The 18,605-nt window shown below is 49.3% G+C and overlaps 1 protein-coding gene across 17 annotated transcripts in view; it reads right to left on the minus strand.

Annotated features, from left to right (window-relative positions):
- Nucleotides 1-5,735: 5,735 nt before the first annotated feature.
- rapgef6 (Rap guanine nucleotide exchange factor (GEF) 6) overlaps nt 5,736-18,605 on the minus strand; it is a 63,994-nt gene continuing 51,124 nt past the window's right edge. For 13 of the 17 annotated variants that reach the window (XM_057055383.1, XM_057055381.1, XM_057055378.1 and 10 more), the window contains 14 exons: nt 17,085-17,325; nt 15,743-15,910; nt 15,429-15,644; nt 14,524-14,735; nt 13,932-14,055; nt 13,169-13,192; nt 12,108-12,328; nt 11,669-11,842; nt 11,447-11,593; nt 11,256-11,375; nt 9,274-9,514; nt 8,278-8,822; nt 7,510-7,866; nt 5,736-7,426 (listed from right to left, as the gene is read on the minus strand). In XM_057055383.1, coding sequence (XP_056911363.1) covers nt 7,404-7,426; nt 7,510-7,866; nt 8,278-8,822; nt 9,274-9,514; nt 11,256-11,375; nt 11,447-11,593; nt 11,669-11,842; nt 12,108-12,328; nt 13,169-13,192; nt 13,932-14,055; nt 14,524-14,735; nt 15,429-15,644; nt 15,743-15,910; nt 17,085-17,325 — 2,813 coding nt within the window. In that variant the 3' untranslated portion in view covers nt 5,736-7,403. The remainder of the gene's footprint in view (nt 7,427-7,509; nt 7,867-8,277; nt 8,823-9,273; nt 9,515-11,255; nt 11,376-11,446; nt 11,594-11,668; nt 11,843-12,107; nt 12,329-13,168; nt 13,193-13,931; nt 14,056-14,523; nt 14,736-15,428; nt 15,645-15,742; nt 15,911-17,084; nt 17,326-18,605) is intronic. The other 4 variants (XM_057055385.1, XM_057055386.1, XM_057055379.1 and 1 more) reach the window with 2 other exon arrangements.

The raw sequence follows: 18,605 nt of genomic DNA on the forward strand, positions 1-18,605 counted from the left end.
CACCGGTTTAACTTTGTGGTCAAAGCCATTAAAACTGTAGCCGCGCAGAATTATGAGGTGCTTGCAAATGTCACCCAAAACAATATATCGATTGTGTGGAAATGTCAGAGAAAAGCTCGCATCGGCGAGCAGCCGGCGCGGAGAGGGGCCGCTTTAGCCGCCGCCGTCGGGAGGACGGGGGGATTAAAGACCTGAGAGTTGCGAATCTGAATGAAAACCAGCGCAAAGAGATACACCAGGCGAGCGCAGAAGCCTTTAAAATGACATTTCAGGTGATGGAGCCCATGCAGGTCACAGTCTGGGTGACCCCGGGCACCTTCGGGGGCGTTGCTCCTCCAGACCCCCTGCTGGGGGTGGTGGAAGCACGGGGCTGAATGTTGAAACCCCTCCACAGATACAATAAAGTTCCCGCCGTGTTGAGGGCTGGAACTTTGTGTCTACTTCTGACGCTGACCTGTGAATAAAGATGGAAACCATCCACTCAAATCTGGCCTTTGAGCCCTGAGGAGCGTTGAAATCCCTGCAGTTTCCACTCACACCACCAGATGTCACCAGATCTGTCTGAACGTTTGTTGGGTTAAAGCTCAACCTGGAGCGGAACCATCGAATCTGTGAGGGTTAAAACTTGATCATGGAGGCGGAGCCATCTTCACACACGCGGTGACCCGTGCTGACCAGAAGAGGGGGCCGTTGCTAAGGACAGCGCGGCAACAGAACTCTCATCTGCACCCGCATGAGACGAGGTCCAACGCCGTCCCCCCTGTAACGTGGTCAGTGGTGGCCCAGAATAGCAGCTTGTTGCATGCGGCTAACCCCCCCCCCCCCCCCCCACACACACACACACACACACCCCTCCCCCCTTCACCCCCTGCAGCGATTTTTACTCGGCTCAGGCATCACACTGGTGACCCCCGGAGGAGAGGTGGTCCCAAACAGGATCCCGCATTGATCCGACACAATTACTTTGACCCAGAATGTTGGATCAAGCTTTTGCCACACACACACACACACACACACACACACACGCACACGCACGCACACACACACACACACACACCCCTCCCCCCTTCACCCCCTGCAGCGATTTTTACTCGGCTCAGGCATCACACTGGTGACCCCCGGAGGAGAGGTGGTCCCAAACAGGATCCCGCATTGATCCGACACAATTACTTTGACCCAGAATGTTGGATCAAGCTTTTGCCACACACACACACACACACGCACACACACGCACACGCACGCACACACACACACACACACACGATCGTTTCCAGAGGTTTCCAGGACACCTGTGTTTAAATTAAATGGGTTTTTTTTAACAATAGGGCGCCTTTTGTGTAGGATTAAAGAGTAAAAGTGTAAGTTCTCATCTTATATAACAGTCAGACCTCATCTTTTCTCTCTCCTCTCCTCCTTTCATCCTTCGCTCTCTTTCTCCCGCAGCCCTTTGGATCATCGCGGCGCCTCCCTCGCACTTTTGCTCCATCTCTCCTGACATCTAGTTCAGAAGCGGGGCCTCCTGCCACGGGCCCCCCGTCCCCTCTGTCATCCTCTCCTACCGCGGCTCCCCTCTCGGTGGGGGGCATTCCCGTTTTCCCTCCGACACTCTCTCGGCTTCACATTTTCTCCCTTCATCTCCCTCCTTTCTGTCCTCCTCCTTCCATCTGTCCGTCTTCGGCAAAGTTACTTGAAAAACTCTAGTTTTTTTGGCAGCTTGTGTTCCGTTCCAACAACATTCCTAGTTTTTGGAATGTCCAGGACACCCTTTAGTGACTCCTGTCGCTGTTTAGTTTAAATCTGTCCTTCAGGTTTGGGTTCAAGTTTTGGGGGGAGTTTAGAATTCTCGATTATTTTTGTTGGTCATTAACTTTCTGTTCTTCTCCGCATTGATCCAGCTTCCGGGTCCTCCAGGGTTGTCACTCTCGCCGCTCCAGCAGACAGACAAACACACACACACACACACACACACCACACACACACACACACCCACACACTTCTATCTTGGTGGAGACTTTCCATCCATTCCCCAGACACTTCCCAGAACCCAAACCATTATGAGGACATGCCTTTCCCTCAACCCCCTTAATCTTAACCTATTTTAACTTTAAATGTCCCCAAAATGTCCTCACCTTGGAAAGAGAAATGTTTGTTATGGTCCTCACTATGTCGCACGGACAAGCACACACACACACACATTCCTGTACTGCTGCCTTTTCCAGGACGTCCATAGACCTGATCCAGTCTTTGACCCCTGACCATCAGGACTAAATGCTTAACCTCGACCCTGAGATTGACCTTTAAACAAACTTTATGTGGACGCAGACAAGCAGAGAACGGGGAGCAGGTGTAAGGCTTAACCCCTCAGAGACCTCTCAAGTTGTGGGGACCAGACAAAATGTCCTCACTTTGCAAGTAAATAGTGAATGTTGGGTCTCTTTATGTAGCTTGTAGTGCAAGAACACGCGCACGTGGCGGAAAAAATGAGGTTCCCTTCCAGTTCTCAGCCACTTTTGTCCTTCTGAAGCAAGGACAGAGCGGGAGTGTGTGTGTATGTGTGTGTGAGAGACAGTGTGTATGAGGTCGACCTTGAAAGTTTATAACGGGGAGAGATTATTTGTGCATATAAACAGATTATGATGATGGTAATGATGATAAGCGACAACTGCCTCTGAATTCAGGGAGGAAAGATTGCATCCATTTAATATCAGTCTCCATCTCACTCACGCACGCACCCACGCACGTGCACGTAAAGGAAAGCAAGGATGACGAGAGGACCTTGAAAGAGACGTAGCGATGCTGTGAACTTGCTGATGCTACAACAGGGCGACGCCGCCGTTGGGCTTTTATTCTGTCCGTCTCCTCGTGCGCTCCGAGCGTGCGTGAGTGTTGGGGAAAAGCTGCCTTTGAATGCTGATCCTTTTATCCAGAGTGGACATCTAAATATTTTAGCGCGAGTGTGGGCTCAGAGGCCGTGTTTGTTATGCGGGGAGGAACGCAACTCTGAAAGACTTTTTTTCTTTTTGACAAACACGTCAACAGAGGACAGGAAGAAGAAGAAGAATACGGAATTAAATAATGCAGAAACAGAGGAAATCAGCCATGGACTGCAACAATTAAAGCCTAGTGCGTGTGTGTGTGTGTGGGGGGGGGGGGGGGGGGGGGGGGGGGGTGACAGCCCTTCAGGAAGCAGCATTAACAGAGGACTCTTGTGCACACAAGGAAAAGACAATTGAGGCAGATATAATCATTACCTCCGCAAAGCTCAGCCCGCATTGTTCCATCAAGGACAACATGATGGTAATTTGCACCTTAATAGGAGGGCCAGTCTCCGGCGGGGAAATCTACCCCCCCCGTGGCCTTCTTTCACAAATCTCACACAGCGATTCCCGCTGTGCTGCACTGCCCCCTGGCGGCGGCGGGTGGAACCGCAGGAGAGCTGCTGGCTTTAATTGAGGCTTTTACAGGTGGCGAAAGGAGGAAAAGCAGAGAGGGAACTAAAAACTCCTGAGGTAGTCACAAATCATCCGGTGGGGGATGAGAGAGGGCTTATTATTGGCCGTCCGTCCTGTGGGGTCATTTATCAGCGCGACGCCGCTGCTGAGGACGGAAAGATGCAAGGACGCTGACCTGGAGCGCTTTACGAGCTGCTGGAAGCCGTGCGGTCCAGTGACAAATGGCCACAGTGACCCAGAGGGGGCTCACCTCAACATGTAACACCCTGCCCTACTAATAATCCACAGATGTGGAGGCGGGTGGGGGGGCGAAGGATCCTCAACACCTTGACCCTGAATAGAAGACAGAAATGGTAGCGGTCTCCAGCAAAGGCAAAATTCTATTTTCACCACCTGATATCAAAACATTCCCTTGAAAATGCAAATAAGCTAACAGAAAAAGTGCCAATGATCGAAACAACCAAAACTCGCTTCAATAACATTCCCCACACTTTCAGAGTGAGAATGAAAAATCCTAAACAGCAGGAGACGGTAATCACGCAGATTCTCACTGAATTAAAGAAAAGACACCGTGAGACCGACTTTGCTCGTGTTAATTGACGTATTCGAGCTTTTTTAATTGCTTTTGGAAACCCCCAACGTTACGACGGGGGCAACATTTAGCGCCGCCTGGCGAAAGATCACAAAGCTTTGGTGAAAAATGGCACAAGAGTCCGCCGGCGGCACGAGGGGAAGGTGAAGAGCGAGAAGACGAAGTACAAGTGTGACTTTGTCGGACACGGCCGGTGTTCCAGGCGGCCTCGTTGATCATGATCTGACCTTTGACCCCGATAGAGAAAGATAAAGTCGACACTTTGTGCAGTTGCAGTGCAAAGACAGAGGCTGGGTTCAAGTTCTAATAATAGAATATGATAAAAAAAATCCTGCATGTTAGCACTGCGGCTAGCTTACAGTTGGCCTAATAGCTAACTGCAACATTTAGCTAAGTGTGCGGCATTTTTGGAATGAAGAAATTAACTAAAAGTCACATTTTTTCTTATATAAATGCCACAAAAGAGACGACGTCACTGCGGCGCTTCGCTGATGGAGGCGAGGTTGATTTAACCCACCAGCAGGGGGCGGCATAGGGGTTAGGGCTCACTGCTGAGGAGCCATTTATCATATCGGAGACGAGTATTTACCTAAAATAAAGACACCAGAGAGAGAAACATCGCAACATTTGAGGAGAAACAGCAAAAAGTATGTGACCCCAACAGAAACAGAGAGTGTGTGTTTACAGGTGTGTGTGTGTGTGGGCGTGTGTGTTTTCAAGGGCAGCATCGGTGCTGGTGACAATAAACTTTCCAAACTGTTTCACCTCATAAATTTTCATTTAGACAGGAATCTGCTAGCAGCCCCCCGTGTTCACACAACCCTCAGGTGGTAAAGTTCCCGTTTTCCCACCTCCTGCTCCCGACAAAGTCACAACTTCAAAGTCACACACACAGACACACAAACACAAACACACACACACACACACAGTTCCCCCTCCTGCCCTCCAGTGGGGCTCTTTCAGCCTTTGTAATGTATAATTGAAGTTGTGTGTCATATTCCGCTCATTTCTGATCGATTCCCACTCAGAGCTAAACTTACCCTGGAATATTCTGTCCGAAAGCAGCAGTTTGGGGTTGGAATGAGCAAAAACTTCCCTCTTCCATCTTCCGTCCTGCAGAAATGATCCATCCAGTGAGCATTTTGTCTTAAAGTCTGGAGCACACAGCCAACACTTGGGGAACATCTTTGACTTCCTTCATAAAAAGGTGCTTTGAAAGGGGAACGTTTGTGTGTTCCTGAGCTTTGATCGATAAAAACCTCAGCTTTCCTCCCCGAGACCTCTCCCACGCGTGTCAGCTGACTGGCCACGGTTGTTTGGATGCAGGCGTGTCACACTCAGTAACCAGCGTGACTTCCTGCCGCTCTGCTAAAGCTTTAATGAGTGATTAAAGGAGCCAGACCTTGAGCTCAGCGTGCCACCACCCTTGCAGCTCTGATTGGATCTGCTATGTGGCTCAATGCGGCAGATGGCGGCGAGGGGCGGCGCCGCCGAGGTCGCCAGAGCCTTGAAGGGCGACATCTGGAGAAGGGAAGCGCTGGTTCCATCCCTGGGGCCCCGGTTCAGCCAGTAACTGCGGCCCCGAGTGATGAAAACAGGCACCAACTCTGGCACCAATGACCTCACGGGTGCAAGATGGCGGCCAGACGCTAGCGAGCTGAGCGCTAACGGCAATAAAGACGTCGCAACGGTTTCTTTTGAACAGTTTATTCATCGTCCAAATTCATATCAGTAGGCTTGGAGAAATAAAAGGTCTTTTTTTTTTCCTTCTTTTTCTTTTTTTTTTTAGACATTCTCTTCAACAAAAATAGAACAACTATTTACAATCACTCGTAAAAAATACATAAAAAGCGTATGAGTAAAATCAGGGTGTCTTTCTAAAAGACATAAGTTAGGACAGCGACGACGAGCGAGAGACAAGAGCGGACCTGGAGCCGCCGGCCGAGTTAGCGCCTCTGTACATCCCAGCTTATCCTTGTGCGTTCTAATGCCGGTAAAAAGCGTCCGAGAAGACGGTCGCCACTCTCTTTATTGCATTCCAAGTGGGTCCAACGCGAAACGCAGCGAAAAAAACCTGTTTAGGAGTAGAAATGGATCCGACGCGTCGTTTACGCCGTCGGAACCTTATAGGCTGAACATTAATACTGACGTCTGGCGAAGAGGTCGGGCAGCGGAGGAACGCTGAAAAAAGGATTCAAATAAAAGAGGAGGAATGAGAACAAAACACACGGTTGGCGAAGAGCTGATCTGGCATCGGACCAACTGGTGGAGTCAAAAGTCTCCTTTGTTCAGCTCCAGCGGCCCAGGAGGCAGCAGCAGACGGCTACAGGCGGGAGCGCCGACCACGGATTATGGCTGGATTCGGATTCCTCAAAGACCCGCAGACAGGAGACGGGCCCAGCTCAGCGCCGGCTTCCCTCCGCGTAGCAAAATACTCAAAAAAAAAATTAGCTTTATAGAGGACTCTCTCGTCTATACATTAATTTACGGCAAAGGAACACAAAAATAGACGTAGAAATGCGCGCGTACGCCGCGTATATATTAGCATCCATCATTTCAAGTCTTTGGCCAAAAAAAAACAAACAAAAAACACCCGAAGAAGCACTGCGAAAGAGTCCAGTTCCAGTCACACCCCTGCTGCACCACAGGTAAACACTATTTGATGCTAAACATTTAGAGCAGAACCTTTAAATACTTTACAAAACGGACTGTGAACAGGACGCCGGCCGGGCTCGGGGACGCTGGTCCGTTGGCTTGTTTTGTTGCTTTTAAATACGACAAAAATATCAGGCGGGTCGCTCCCGCTCCGCTATGAACACATTTACAAGGTCCGCGCCGCCCTTGAGGAGTCAGGACGTTCGGCGTGCACGTGGTGCGAGTGCACAGTGTTGATTTCGCGATGGGGGGGGAGGTGGCGTTTGTTCTTCAGCTCAGCTCAGAGGAGCGTAGGAGTGCAGCTCCGACCTCAAACGTCCCGTATTCTGGGATGGATAACGGGACCGGAGTGTGTCTGCGGCAGGGCGCGAGCGGGGGCCACGCCCCCCCCAACCCTTCCCGCCTTGAACCCATCAACACAAAAGTATCTGTACATGATCAAAAGTGTGGGAGGCATCTAAAGAGACACCCAAATTAGAGTGGAGGTCCTTCGGAGCTCTAAAAATCCCCTAAAATCAAACCGCTTGTAGAAAGATGATTGACAGTCCTGGGAGGCGGTCGGGAGGGTCACGTGACCGCCTGCTCTGGTCCCACGGTGCATTCTGGTCAGCGGTGATGTCACACAGGTGTGAGGGGCTCTGATGTGCTCTGAGGGCGCCGGAGGGCTGCTAGCTTGTTCCGAAGCCTGACGGCGGCGTTTGCGTCTACACCGCCGACACCTGCTCATCTGCAAAACAGGAGAAGAAGAAGTGAGGCCCGTGTGAGGCTCCGGACGTGCCCGTACTTCAGGGGGGGTGAAGGGAGGGGTACCATCATCGCTGTCCGCCAGGTCCTGAGCGGGGAGGCAGATGCTGGCCGGTCTGGAGTGTCCCTGCGTGGAGCCGCTGCTCCGGTCCTCCTGGTGCTGCAGCAGGCGGTTGGCGGCGAACCTCCGGGCCTCGGCCAGGCCGCCGGACGCTCCGGGGCTCTGCAGCAGTTTGCTCCTCTGCAGGGCAACACTGTAGTCGGGGGGCCTGAGGTGAGGAGGCCGGGGGCCGAGGCCTCCGGGCCCGCTCACTACTGCGTCTGCGAGGCCCAGATCCCCCAGAGCCAGACCCTGGTAGCCTGGAGGAGTGGGAGGGGGAGCTCGGTAACGCTCATCCTTGGCAGGGGAGGTGACACAGTACACTGGATGCAGGCGGGAGGGAAAGGAGGAGAGGGATGGAGGTGGAGGAGGGGGGGGGGATAAAAGAAGGAACAAAGGAAAATAATGGAAGGATGAAATCGCCGTGGCGATCAACAGAAAACAAAGATGAGCATGCACCAAATAAAGTAAAAACAATGAGCGGGACATGCAGCCGAGGGTATAAACTACCCCCCCAGGCAGAACCGCCAGCTCTGTCCGCAGCCACATCGTTAATTAGCTAAATTTGCCCTTAACGGCCGAGCTGCTAAATGACTGCTGAGGTCAAGCAGCAGAACGCCGCAGGATTTCACTGTAAACATTACTGACGCCGCCACGGCACTATTTTCTCTCGTTAACCACAGAGCAGAGCGCCTGTGTTTACGGGGAATCAAACTGGCAACCCGAGCCCTCACCTATGAGGCCCTTCTCTGTGCTTGACGTCACAGTTTTGTAGACGTGGTCTGTGCTTTGCCCGCCTTCCTCGCTGGTTGGCGAGGAGGGATGCTCCGCGGTGTTTCGCCGCTTTATCGTGCCGTAATTCCCCTCGTAGGTGTCGGACAGCGAGCTGGACGACGCCCAGCTCTGCCGCGACTGGTTGGAGAGGTCGGAGCTGGAGTTCCTGGAGTGCTGCTTGGCGGCGGCGTCCTCGTTCATCCACGCCTGAGTGGCCGCCTCGATCTCGGCGATGGGCCCGGCCAGCTGCGTGTGCTTGAACCCCCCCAGGTGCGCGAAGGCCAGCGGGTGGCCGTGGATGCCGTGGTCCCAGGGCCGGCAGGAGGAGGGCGGCAGGCTCTGGAAGGAGTCGTGGGAGTTGGAGGAGCAGGAGGTCCAACTGCCGCGGCCGCTGTCGGCCACGGAGTCCAGGGAGGCGTGGTCCGGGGTCAGCTCCTCCGTGGAGGCGGAAGAGGTGAAGGTGGAGCCGCGCGGGACGTGGCCTCGCGCCAGCGGCGAAGAGTTACTGCGGACGAACACGGGAATTTAACGATTAGCAAGGTCGGAAAGGTCAAACGGGGACGACTCTTGATGCATGAAGCCATAAGCCGCGGTTCAATATGGCCGACTTTTAAAACAAACTCATTTGTTCGTCTCCACCATAAATATGAAGCAGAACTTGGGTTTATTGGGCAGAGGAGAGGGTGCAGGGGGGCCGCGTTGGTTATACGAGGCCTCTGTTATAACAGGAGGCGGCGCGGCTAATATAATATCAGGAAAGAGGAGCTATGATTGGGTCTCAGCGGCTTTTATAGTCGCGTCTTCGTGAGACAGAAGCAGCTATAAAGCGACTGCAGACAGTAAAAAGTGTTGTTCGGATTAAAAATCAGCCAGTGTAAAAACTGATGGAGGGGAAAGGGTAAATGTGGGCGCTAATAAACATCCAGCATAATGACTCCCCCCCCCAGGTTCCCCACCTGGTGCTCGGCTGGCTGTAGTCAGCATTGGAGTGTGTGTACGTCGCCGCTGTGCCGTCCGCCACCGCGGTGGGCGTCGGCATCGCCGCGCCGGCGGCGGTCCTGTTGCCGCTGCTGCAACGGTCGTCGGGCCCCGGAGCCGGCATGGAGTCCACCGAACAGATGCTGGAGCGGGAAGAGATCTCGCTGTGGCTCGAGTCCGAAAGGTTGTCAGCTTTACTGGCTGGGAGGAAAGCATAACCTGGAGGACAGGCAAGCAAGGGGACAGCTGAGACAAGGAGGAAGAGCTCATCAAATGTGTATACACAGATGAGGCAGCATGGCACGAGACATATCTGGGTGCTACCAACTGTTCTCTTCTACCTGATTTTGACTTTATCGCAGTGTAAACTATAATAGACACGCTGTGTGTATGCCGCCCCCTGGCGGTCAGACCTGGTAACGCAAATGCAGCGTTTTAGATATCGACTAAAAGGAAACAATGGCAGGACATACCTGAGCTAGGGTGAAAACAAGTGATCTGCTGAGCAATTTGTTTCACTGGGACTGTGGGAATGTGGCAAAACGGTCACGTGTTGGCGTAAACGCCAGGAAGTACAATAACCTCGAATAGGACGGAGAACTGCGGGACACTTTCACAGCTGCGGATGAACTATTGAAACCACATTTTTAATGAAAATGGCACAAATACGATGGATGAAATGGGTGAAACCGATTCAAGAAAATCTGCCTCTGTTAACAGCAGGTCAGTAACACAAACGGACAGAAACGCAGCAAAAACTGGCCAAACTTTGGGCATGTCGGCGTCTCCAGTTCTCTGTAATTAAGGAAGAACGGTGACATCACAGCAAAGGCTGAGGAACACTTTCAAACACCAACAAGTCTGAACAGCTCCACACATGAAAGCTGAAACTCTCTCTTTTCTGAGGGGGAATCAGATATAATTCCAGAAACAGCGTTCCTTGATGGCTCATGAACAGAGATCAAAGCCAAGTGGTGAAAATGGACCAAGCAGCATATGGTGATTCTAAACACATCATCCATGATGAGCAGTGCATTATTGATCATCTAGGACATTGAACAAGACTCAAAGAATACAGCTGCTTCTGTGGCAACACTGAAGATCCATCCTGGAGCTAACAAACATCTGCAGACAGATGAGGGAACAAAGCAGCACATAATTAATGCGACTCTAGAACACTGCAGGATAGAAACGTACGAGGACGGGAATGTCTCAGCTGCAGTTTATATTAGCTGCGTGTGGGTTGGCTGACGCAGCAATGGGAGCGTCCACACTCGCACTTGCTCGAGTTTGTGTTTCTCAAGTGAAATTTGGGGGCAGCACAACACAGTTTTGTGTCACCGTTGCCCGGAGACGTCTTCCTATTTGCCGTGTGGCGGCTGAGATGTTTGTGTCTGTCAGACAGTATGACTCCTGAGGTGTCTGGCCCTGCAGAGCCACAGGAAAGGGTTGGGGCTGACCGACCTCTTGGCCCTCTCCTCTTCCTGTTTGTCCTCTTTTGAGGAGGGCGGGGCCTCTGTCTTTATCTCCCCACCATGGGAACGAGGCCGGACTGCCTTTGGTCTCTCTTTGGACCGGCTCCTTTCCCTCAGTGCTCTGAATGGTGACATCAGCCTGGTCCTGATGGGGGACTCTGGGGGTTTGGGTTTGAATTTATGATGCTGGGAGGAAGGTGGGGGACTCATGGGTCCCACACCTGGCTGACTGGGAACACACCCAGTGAGAGTCATTGCATCTGTTCCCTGTGCCCTGGAGCTGGAGCTGGGTGGCCTTAAGACTACCTGTGCTCTGTGGTGGCTCTGCTGTCTGGATCTGCCTCTGTTGTCCTGCCTCTTTCTTTCCCCTCCACTTTCTTTCTCTCCATCTCCTTCCTCCTCCTCCTCCTCCTTTATATCTCTGGGTCTTTCCCTACTGTTCTGCCTGGTTATCATCTGGATCCTTTTGTGGAGAAGAGCCCCACCTATGCCGTAGCTGCGTAGGCTGACGGTGCCGGCTTTGGTGCTGGCATCACTGGTCAGTGACGAGGACGATCCTGACAGGTTCATCTGGCTGGAGTTGTGGGACTTGGCAACTCCTCCAACTGGTAAGAAAACAGAAAAAGATTATTACATTAGAAGGAATTCTGACATAGTTTGTGAGCTTTTAACGCACCTTTGCGTGGGGAACCATGCGGCGACACTGTAGGACTGGAGTGAAGGGAAGAAATGAGGGAAACGGCGTCATCGGACGGTCTCTTGGAGCTCCACTCCTCTGATGAGCTCACTGGAGGTTTCTTAACCACCTGGGGAGAGTTGGAATCTGAAGGAAAAACAAGAGAATTAAAGTAGGAAATGAGAATAACGCTAATAAATATCATCATACAGCTGTACGCACTAGGAGTGCCCGTGTCCTTGGCAGTGCTCTTCTTCCGTAGGTGATTCAGCGGGACCTGGACCTGAAGCACTTGGGACACCCTGTTCTGAGTTTTGGCTGAAGGCAGAGCTGACCTCAGTGACACCGGGGACATGTCCGACTTTGTGGATCGCCTCTCATTTACGTACTTAGACACTGAAACAACAGGATGATTAAAAATCTGTTATATTTCTTGGGGCAAACCTCCAGATCTACAGTGTATTATATACGGTGTTATTGCCACTAGGGGGCAGTAAAACTCGACAACTTGTGTTATTTTAAGCGAGGCGGCTCTTTCCCTTTTTTGCTGGTGTTTGCACTTGTACATTGGCCCAGTTCTAACACTACGGCTGAAATTTATGTGGTACAGGTTCATTTATGTGGTACAGGTTCAGGGCTAAAGGGCTTTTGCTTCACTCACAGGTGCTGTAGGAGGGCTCACACAGCAGGGACATGACTTGGTGCTTCTCTTCGTCCGTCTCCACCGTCAGGTTAGACAGGTACTGCTTCACCTTTCTTGCCATCTGAGCGTCTTCGTACAGCTTCTTGGCATTGAGCAGGGAGCTGCGGCGCACTCGTTTCTTATGGGCGCCGCCCTGCACGTCCAGCATGTTGGAGTTGGTGCTTCCTTGACTCAAGGACCTTACAGGGGGAATTTAAAAGGAACGTGGGAGGAAATTTAAACAGGTGAAATGTGGGGAAAAGGGAATAAATGGAGGAGAAATGAAGGAGATGCACACAAGAAGGACAGATTGACAGACAGAAAGAAAAAAAACAACAACAATCAATTCAATCACGAATAAAACAAGCAGACGTACTTTCAAATACATCTCCCACAACAAAATCTATACATTCTGCCTTTGGGTAACGCATCGCATTAGACCATGCAACTGGGATGGAGGCGGCTCTTGCTTATGTCATGCGGTCACAGCAGCAGCTCAGATGGAGGCAACAAGGGTTAGAAAAACAGCGCACGGAATTCAATCCACGGAATATTACACTGGGATGCGGATACCAACACAGAGCAAACGCGAGTCAGATAGTATCTAAAAATATTCCTGCATCACAGTCGCACATAAAGGCCCCTTATTCTCGACCTTTTATCAAGACAGAATTTGTGACCAACATGCAATCTTTGCCTATATTTACTGAACCTTGCTAGGAGATTTGGTTTTAAATGAGAAACTCTGGGTAAAAACCAGATCCTCAGTTTGATTTCAAGCTACTATATGACTCAAATATACATTTCTATGGACAGTTAATAGGTCATTGATGGTCTTTAATGTATGGTTGATGTGTATGGGCACCGCAAATGTTAATAAATAGAGACAAACAGGCACAGGCAGACACGTGTAGGCTCGGATTAGGGACGGGGGAATGCATGCAGAGCTTATGGTGGTGGTGGGGTGAAGTGCAGGGTAGATTTCATTTTCTGCCAGTCCAGAGTAAAATGGGATGAAACCAATACCATGACAAACTTACCCTAAACTCTTCCACCTCTTCTTCCTGCAAGCAAGAGGTGTGAAGATCGAAGCGTGACTTAGAGACAAGTTCAGGGGTCGGGGGTGGACAAGACTATGTTGATGTCATGCCGCAACACAACAAACGGGAAATGACTGGAGATGAGGGCAACACCACACATGACATCTCCCCATAGCAACCCAGAGGGGGTGGATTGTGCGCATGATTGTTTCAGCTACTGCCCGTATTTATGAGGAACCTTTGTGCACAGACGAAGCTCTGCATTAGTCTATAATCAAGTCTGTTCTGTTGTGGCGATGTGAGCTTGTAGTACACAGTGAGGGTCTGCAGGGGGCAGTCATGCACTGCAGCAGTGATAAAAAGTGACAGACAACCCGACTGATACCAACTACACGCTGGGGTCAGTATCAGTTCTACCTCCCGTCTAGTTAATCTGCAACTTGTACTGCCAGAACAAGAAGTGAGTAAGCACTGATGGAACCAGACCTTGAGGGTGTGCAGGAAGGATCCCGACAGACTGGTGGACTACAGTGTGCAGTGGTTCCCAGTATGCTCATATTGTTAGTAATTTGAACTAAACTTGTATTCTGCACTCTGGTGCTCAGGTTCAATGGAGAATTCTTTAGATGTGACACCTTTAAGGACTATTTGAGGTGATTAAAAAGACCTATACCTGTGTGCAAAGCCCAACCGCCTAAAAGTAAGGTAACGCGAGTATATCTCGAATTGTTCAGAGGATTCTTGACATTAAAAAGCAGCAAACCTTTGTCTGAACATGAGAGCTGGGTCCATGTTGGCTGAGGTCAGTCGCACTACATGTCTGATCTCCTTGGCAATCATCCTCAGCTTCTCAAAATTCACCAGCCCATCGACAGTGGAGTCATTGCCTGAGATGGAAAAAAACAAGCGAGAAATTACACATTTACGCACAAACCATGAGGTCCAGGTTCTGTCAGTTTTTACCAGAGATACCTTCAAGATCACAAAGCTACTTCTGAGCTAAAAGTTCAAAGTGAAGAACTGCTCATCGTTACTTTCCAGAACAAAGTGGTTTAGATCTTGTCAGGCTGGGTTATTGGAGAATTTTTAGCTACTTTCTCTATTAAAACAGTGTTCTGATAGTGTCCTTCCTAATTCTAAACATAGCCGTATCTTTACAAGAAAAGCTTTGGGAGGAAGTCTGGGTGGGTAGTCTTGATCTGACTCGGTGCGACACTTTAAAATAGCAATAAAGAAACCGTTGGAGAAGTAAAACTAACAAGTGAGACTGAAATTAACACAGAGGAGGCTTTGGACAGTGAAACAAGCAGAACTCATATCTGAGTAGCTCTTCTTAAAGAATATCTTCTGCCCACCTTCGTGTAAGAAGGTGAGGTCCTTCTTGACCACCGGGAACAGTGGGATGATGGGCGGCTGCATGCTCTGGCTGCTCAGGATGTTGCGGTACTTGGCCATGTTCCTGGAGGGGTCAAACACATCCTGCAGGTCCCCAAACAGCTTCTCGTACTTGCTGGGCAATTTTTCCCACGAACTTCGCAGACGGGCCACCGGTGCCAAGTTCAGGCCGCTGCAGGGGGGAGCAGACAAAGAGGATGAGAAGGACCAGGTAAAAACCAGGAGGCAAACACAGCAAAATCAGTCTTTATTTCTTCATTCATCTCTTTGCCCGCGATACTTCCTCTCCTTCCTGGCTGGGAGACACCAACCAGTATGCAGGGTAATTGACATTATTTGCATAGAAGTGGTGCAGCAGCTGTGGAGAACAGCACAGCTTCTGTCACCTGTGTGGTTATGCAGCAGAGAGCTGCATGTGTGAAGACACGGTGCTGCCAGGAGCCATGTAGAGAGAGACACAGCTGCTCTTAAGTGCTTTTTAAAGAGCAAGCGAAGGCTCGGCGTAATGCAGAGAGCCTCCAACTGCACATCTAGGTGTAAAGAGGACTCCTGATCCAAATATAAGAGGAGGTGAAGTAAAGAAAAATCAGTGATGCAGATATAACTGACACTCTAGACTCTAAAGGTTCTATGAGGCACACTGGGCCACAGAGGGAACTCCATTTGTTATTTTTGATTCATTACAGTAAATGACCCAACACGCAGCAATAAGGTGGAGCTCTTGTGTTTCTGAATCCCATCATGCATTAGCATTGTATAGCAACCAAAAAGAGATTAAAAAAAATACTGCTATTAGTTGATTGGGTCACTAAACCTCAATGAGAGCATCCAACAACCTTCTCTGGAAGTTCCTGTGCGGACCGACCTGATAATGGCAAACATGGAGTTGAAGTTCTTGCACTCCCGGCAGTGCAGGGCGATCTTGATGAAGTGCTTGATGGTCTTCATTCTCTTCAGGGCATTGGGTTCTTTCAGGATCTCTGAGGCCACCCAGAAGGTCTCCTTGTTTATCACCTCTTCGAATTGTTTCAGATTACCGCTTCCTATCGAGGTGTCCAGTTTAAACAAGTCATCCACATACCTAGAGGGAAATGGATTTTAATTATATTGAACGCAGAATTGGAAACTTCTGTTCTCAACGATCACAAAAGCAAGCTTGAAACCACAAAAGTTACATACTCCGTAGACTCGATGTTCCTGAAGAGGTCAAAGTCTCTCATGGAGAGCTGAGCTGCCACCTCCATGGTGCTGAGCTGCAGCAGAGAGATCTGACTCTCCCTGAGGAGATCCTGAGCGTCCTCGTCTGAACACAGCGTCTCCGTTTCCATGTTGTTCTTCAGGTAGTATCTGCAGAAGAGGACCATGGGAAAAAGAACACATTTCAATGAGTTCATGAGCGTGGAAACAGCTTCGTTTCAAACAGATTTTATCAAACTTTATAATAATAATAGAAATCCGATTCCAGCTGCCCGATCTAATCTAAAGCAAATATTTCAATGTGAGGCCCCATCATTTTATAAGGGCTTTATTAGAACTACTGTGTTCATCCTGCTCCTTCTGCATATATATGCTAAAGAAAAAAGATGAATGTTCTTCTCATTCATATTTTATCTAAAAGGCTACTTTTTGCTGTCTCCCATTTAAAAATGAGCTCGAGCAAAAAGAAATAAATACTCTGGTGACACTGACAGATTATAGCCACGTCGTTCCTCAGGGTGAAGACGTGGCGAAGCAGAGTGAAAGATGAGGGGACAAGTGGGGTGGGGGGAATAATATTTCTCTTGGTTTAATCTCTCGGGGAGAGCTCCCAGCAGCAGAATGTCTCTCCTGCCTCATTCTGAGCATCTTAGGTCTATAAATTGAACCCCTCTGTCATCCACTTCCACTCCAATGGAGCTCTGAGAGGTCTTAACTGAATAGAGTTCCCTGTAGAGCCACGGGAGCCAAGTCGTGGCACGGATGTGACCCTAACCTGCTAGAAGACCAGAAAAGAGGCAAGAAGAGGAAAAGAGGACTGAAATTGGCTCCCAAATGTCAGTAAAGCTGACAGTTGAATGCATCTTGCATTTTAATGTGAAAAGGGGGACAATTAAAGCACATCTCATTCTCAAACATATACAGTTTAACCTTTTTGTAGCTCACCCTGCCTTTAAAGACTGAAGGTGAAAAAAAAAAAAGCAAACATTACTAAACAGACGTGGATAAACAGTAGAAATATGCAGAGATTTGCATGGCTGTCATTGTCTGAGACAATATTTCAGAGGGTCTGTTATCTATATCCTTTATAGGCCTGCGTGCATGCATGTGAGAGTGCGTATGAATAATTCCAGACATGCCATGCTGCCTGCAGACACCCCTGACAGCAGATGAAAAATTCATACAAACCTAGCTGGGAAGGGACTGACGGTGGGCCGTAGGAGGGAGGAGGAATGTGTGAAAAAACAACAACTGAGCCTTTTTCAAAAGGAACATCGTGGCTGCCGCAAGCCTGGATGTGATGTTTAAAACCCCCGTTTCTCACCTGCCGTTGAGCTGAATCCGATCAGCCAGTTTGGAGAGCTGGTCGGGGAGGCGCCTCTGCTTTATGACGCCCTCTGGACTGACGGACACCTCGCACAGGGAGTAGGTTTCGGGGGCGGCCACGAGGCCGAACTCATTGACGGTGTGAGCCACCACATCCTTGGCGGTTGTGTCCTTGCTGATGATGATGTAACAGCTCTGCTGGTCGGCTTTGAACACCCGGATGACCTGGTCTGGGATGTCTGACCGAAAGACAGAAACAGGGGAAAGGTGTGAGGCTGGATGAGTTAGAGGATAAAATATACAGCATGTAAAATACACGTGATGGCATCAACACTTTAGCAATAATCTAATAGCAGTCTTGAACTTTATTTGGTCTTGAATCTAGTTTTGAGAAGTGTAGATTGTGCAAACATTTTCAGAAAGGATACTTAGAGAGATGCCCAATTTCCTCCAGTAGAACAGTAGCAACTATCAAACATTTTGCATGTAACAGCATTATAAAATGTACTTTTCTACAAGTGTTTGAGCTTATAATGTTATTCAGGGTTGTTTAAAAGCTACAAATGCAACATGTAATAATCCAACAAGACATAAACTGCATCATCTGCTGCCTTGAATGATATTCAACAATAACAGGCAGAGATAAAATCTCCAGTTTCACCGTGTACTTGATATTGAAGCTGCTGCACGTGACTCAGGCGGCGCGATGAGTGTTGAATAATACAAACATTCCCCCCCAAGTGAAATACTACATTAAACCTCCCTGTGTATCACAAGGGAAGAGACCATGGCCCATTAACCATCAACAGACAAGGACGTCCATCATGCAATTGAAAATGGAGGGAAAACCACAAAGACAAGTGGAAACAAAATAAAAAAAGAATATTCAGACATGCAATGAGATGTGCCACCTCTAATGATACGCAGATCTGTCCTCTGCATGATTCGAGATCCTCTTCAGGTGCTCTCTGACAACAATAGCTGCACAAGTGCATGAGGCAGAGGCACAAACAAAATCACTGCTCTTAGTGCAGCTAATACTGTTAGTGAACACTGGAAATCAATGGATGGTGCCTGCACGTGGTTTTTACCCCCCTGAATCAAGACAAAGGCAGTGCTTTTGCTTTCCCATGCAGTGTATTCCATAACTTCAGCTGGGTGTCTCTTTGTTCATAAGGTATTTTCAATACGTGTACATATGATTCTTATTTTGCAACTATTGCAGGATGTGAGGTTTTCTGACCTCTTAAGAGATTGGTTGCAGTTTCCTCCTCTTGGTAGTACGTGGAAGCAAAAATGCTCAGTGTCTCATTAGCTTTGATTTGTGATTATGGAGTGGGAAGCTCTTGGCTCTGTGGCTCACTATCATATCTGAAGGGCTTAATCATATTTAATCCTCTGGATGCGCTGCAACCTGACCTGCCCGCTGGAGGACAACCGACGCCCACAGAGCCAAACAGACAATCAATTATCATTGCTTATAAAGGTGTCATTTATTTTCTTCCCCATCTGAGAATTT

Source organism: Takifugu flavidus, chromosome 14, assembly GCF_003711565.1.
Source record: "Takifugu flavidus isolate HTHZ2018 chromosome 14, ASM371156v2, whole genome shotgun sequence".
Lineage (NCBI taxonomy): Eukaryota > Metazoa > Chordata > Actinopteri > Tetraodontiformes > Tetraodontidae > Takifugu > Takifugu flavidus.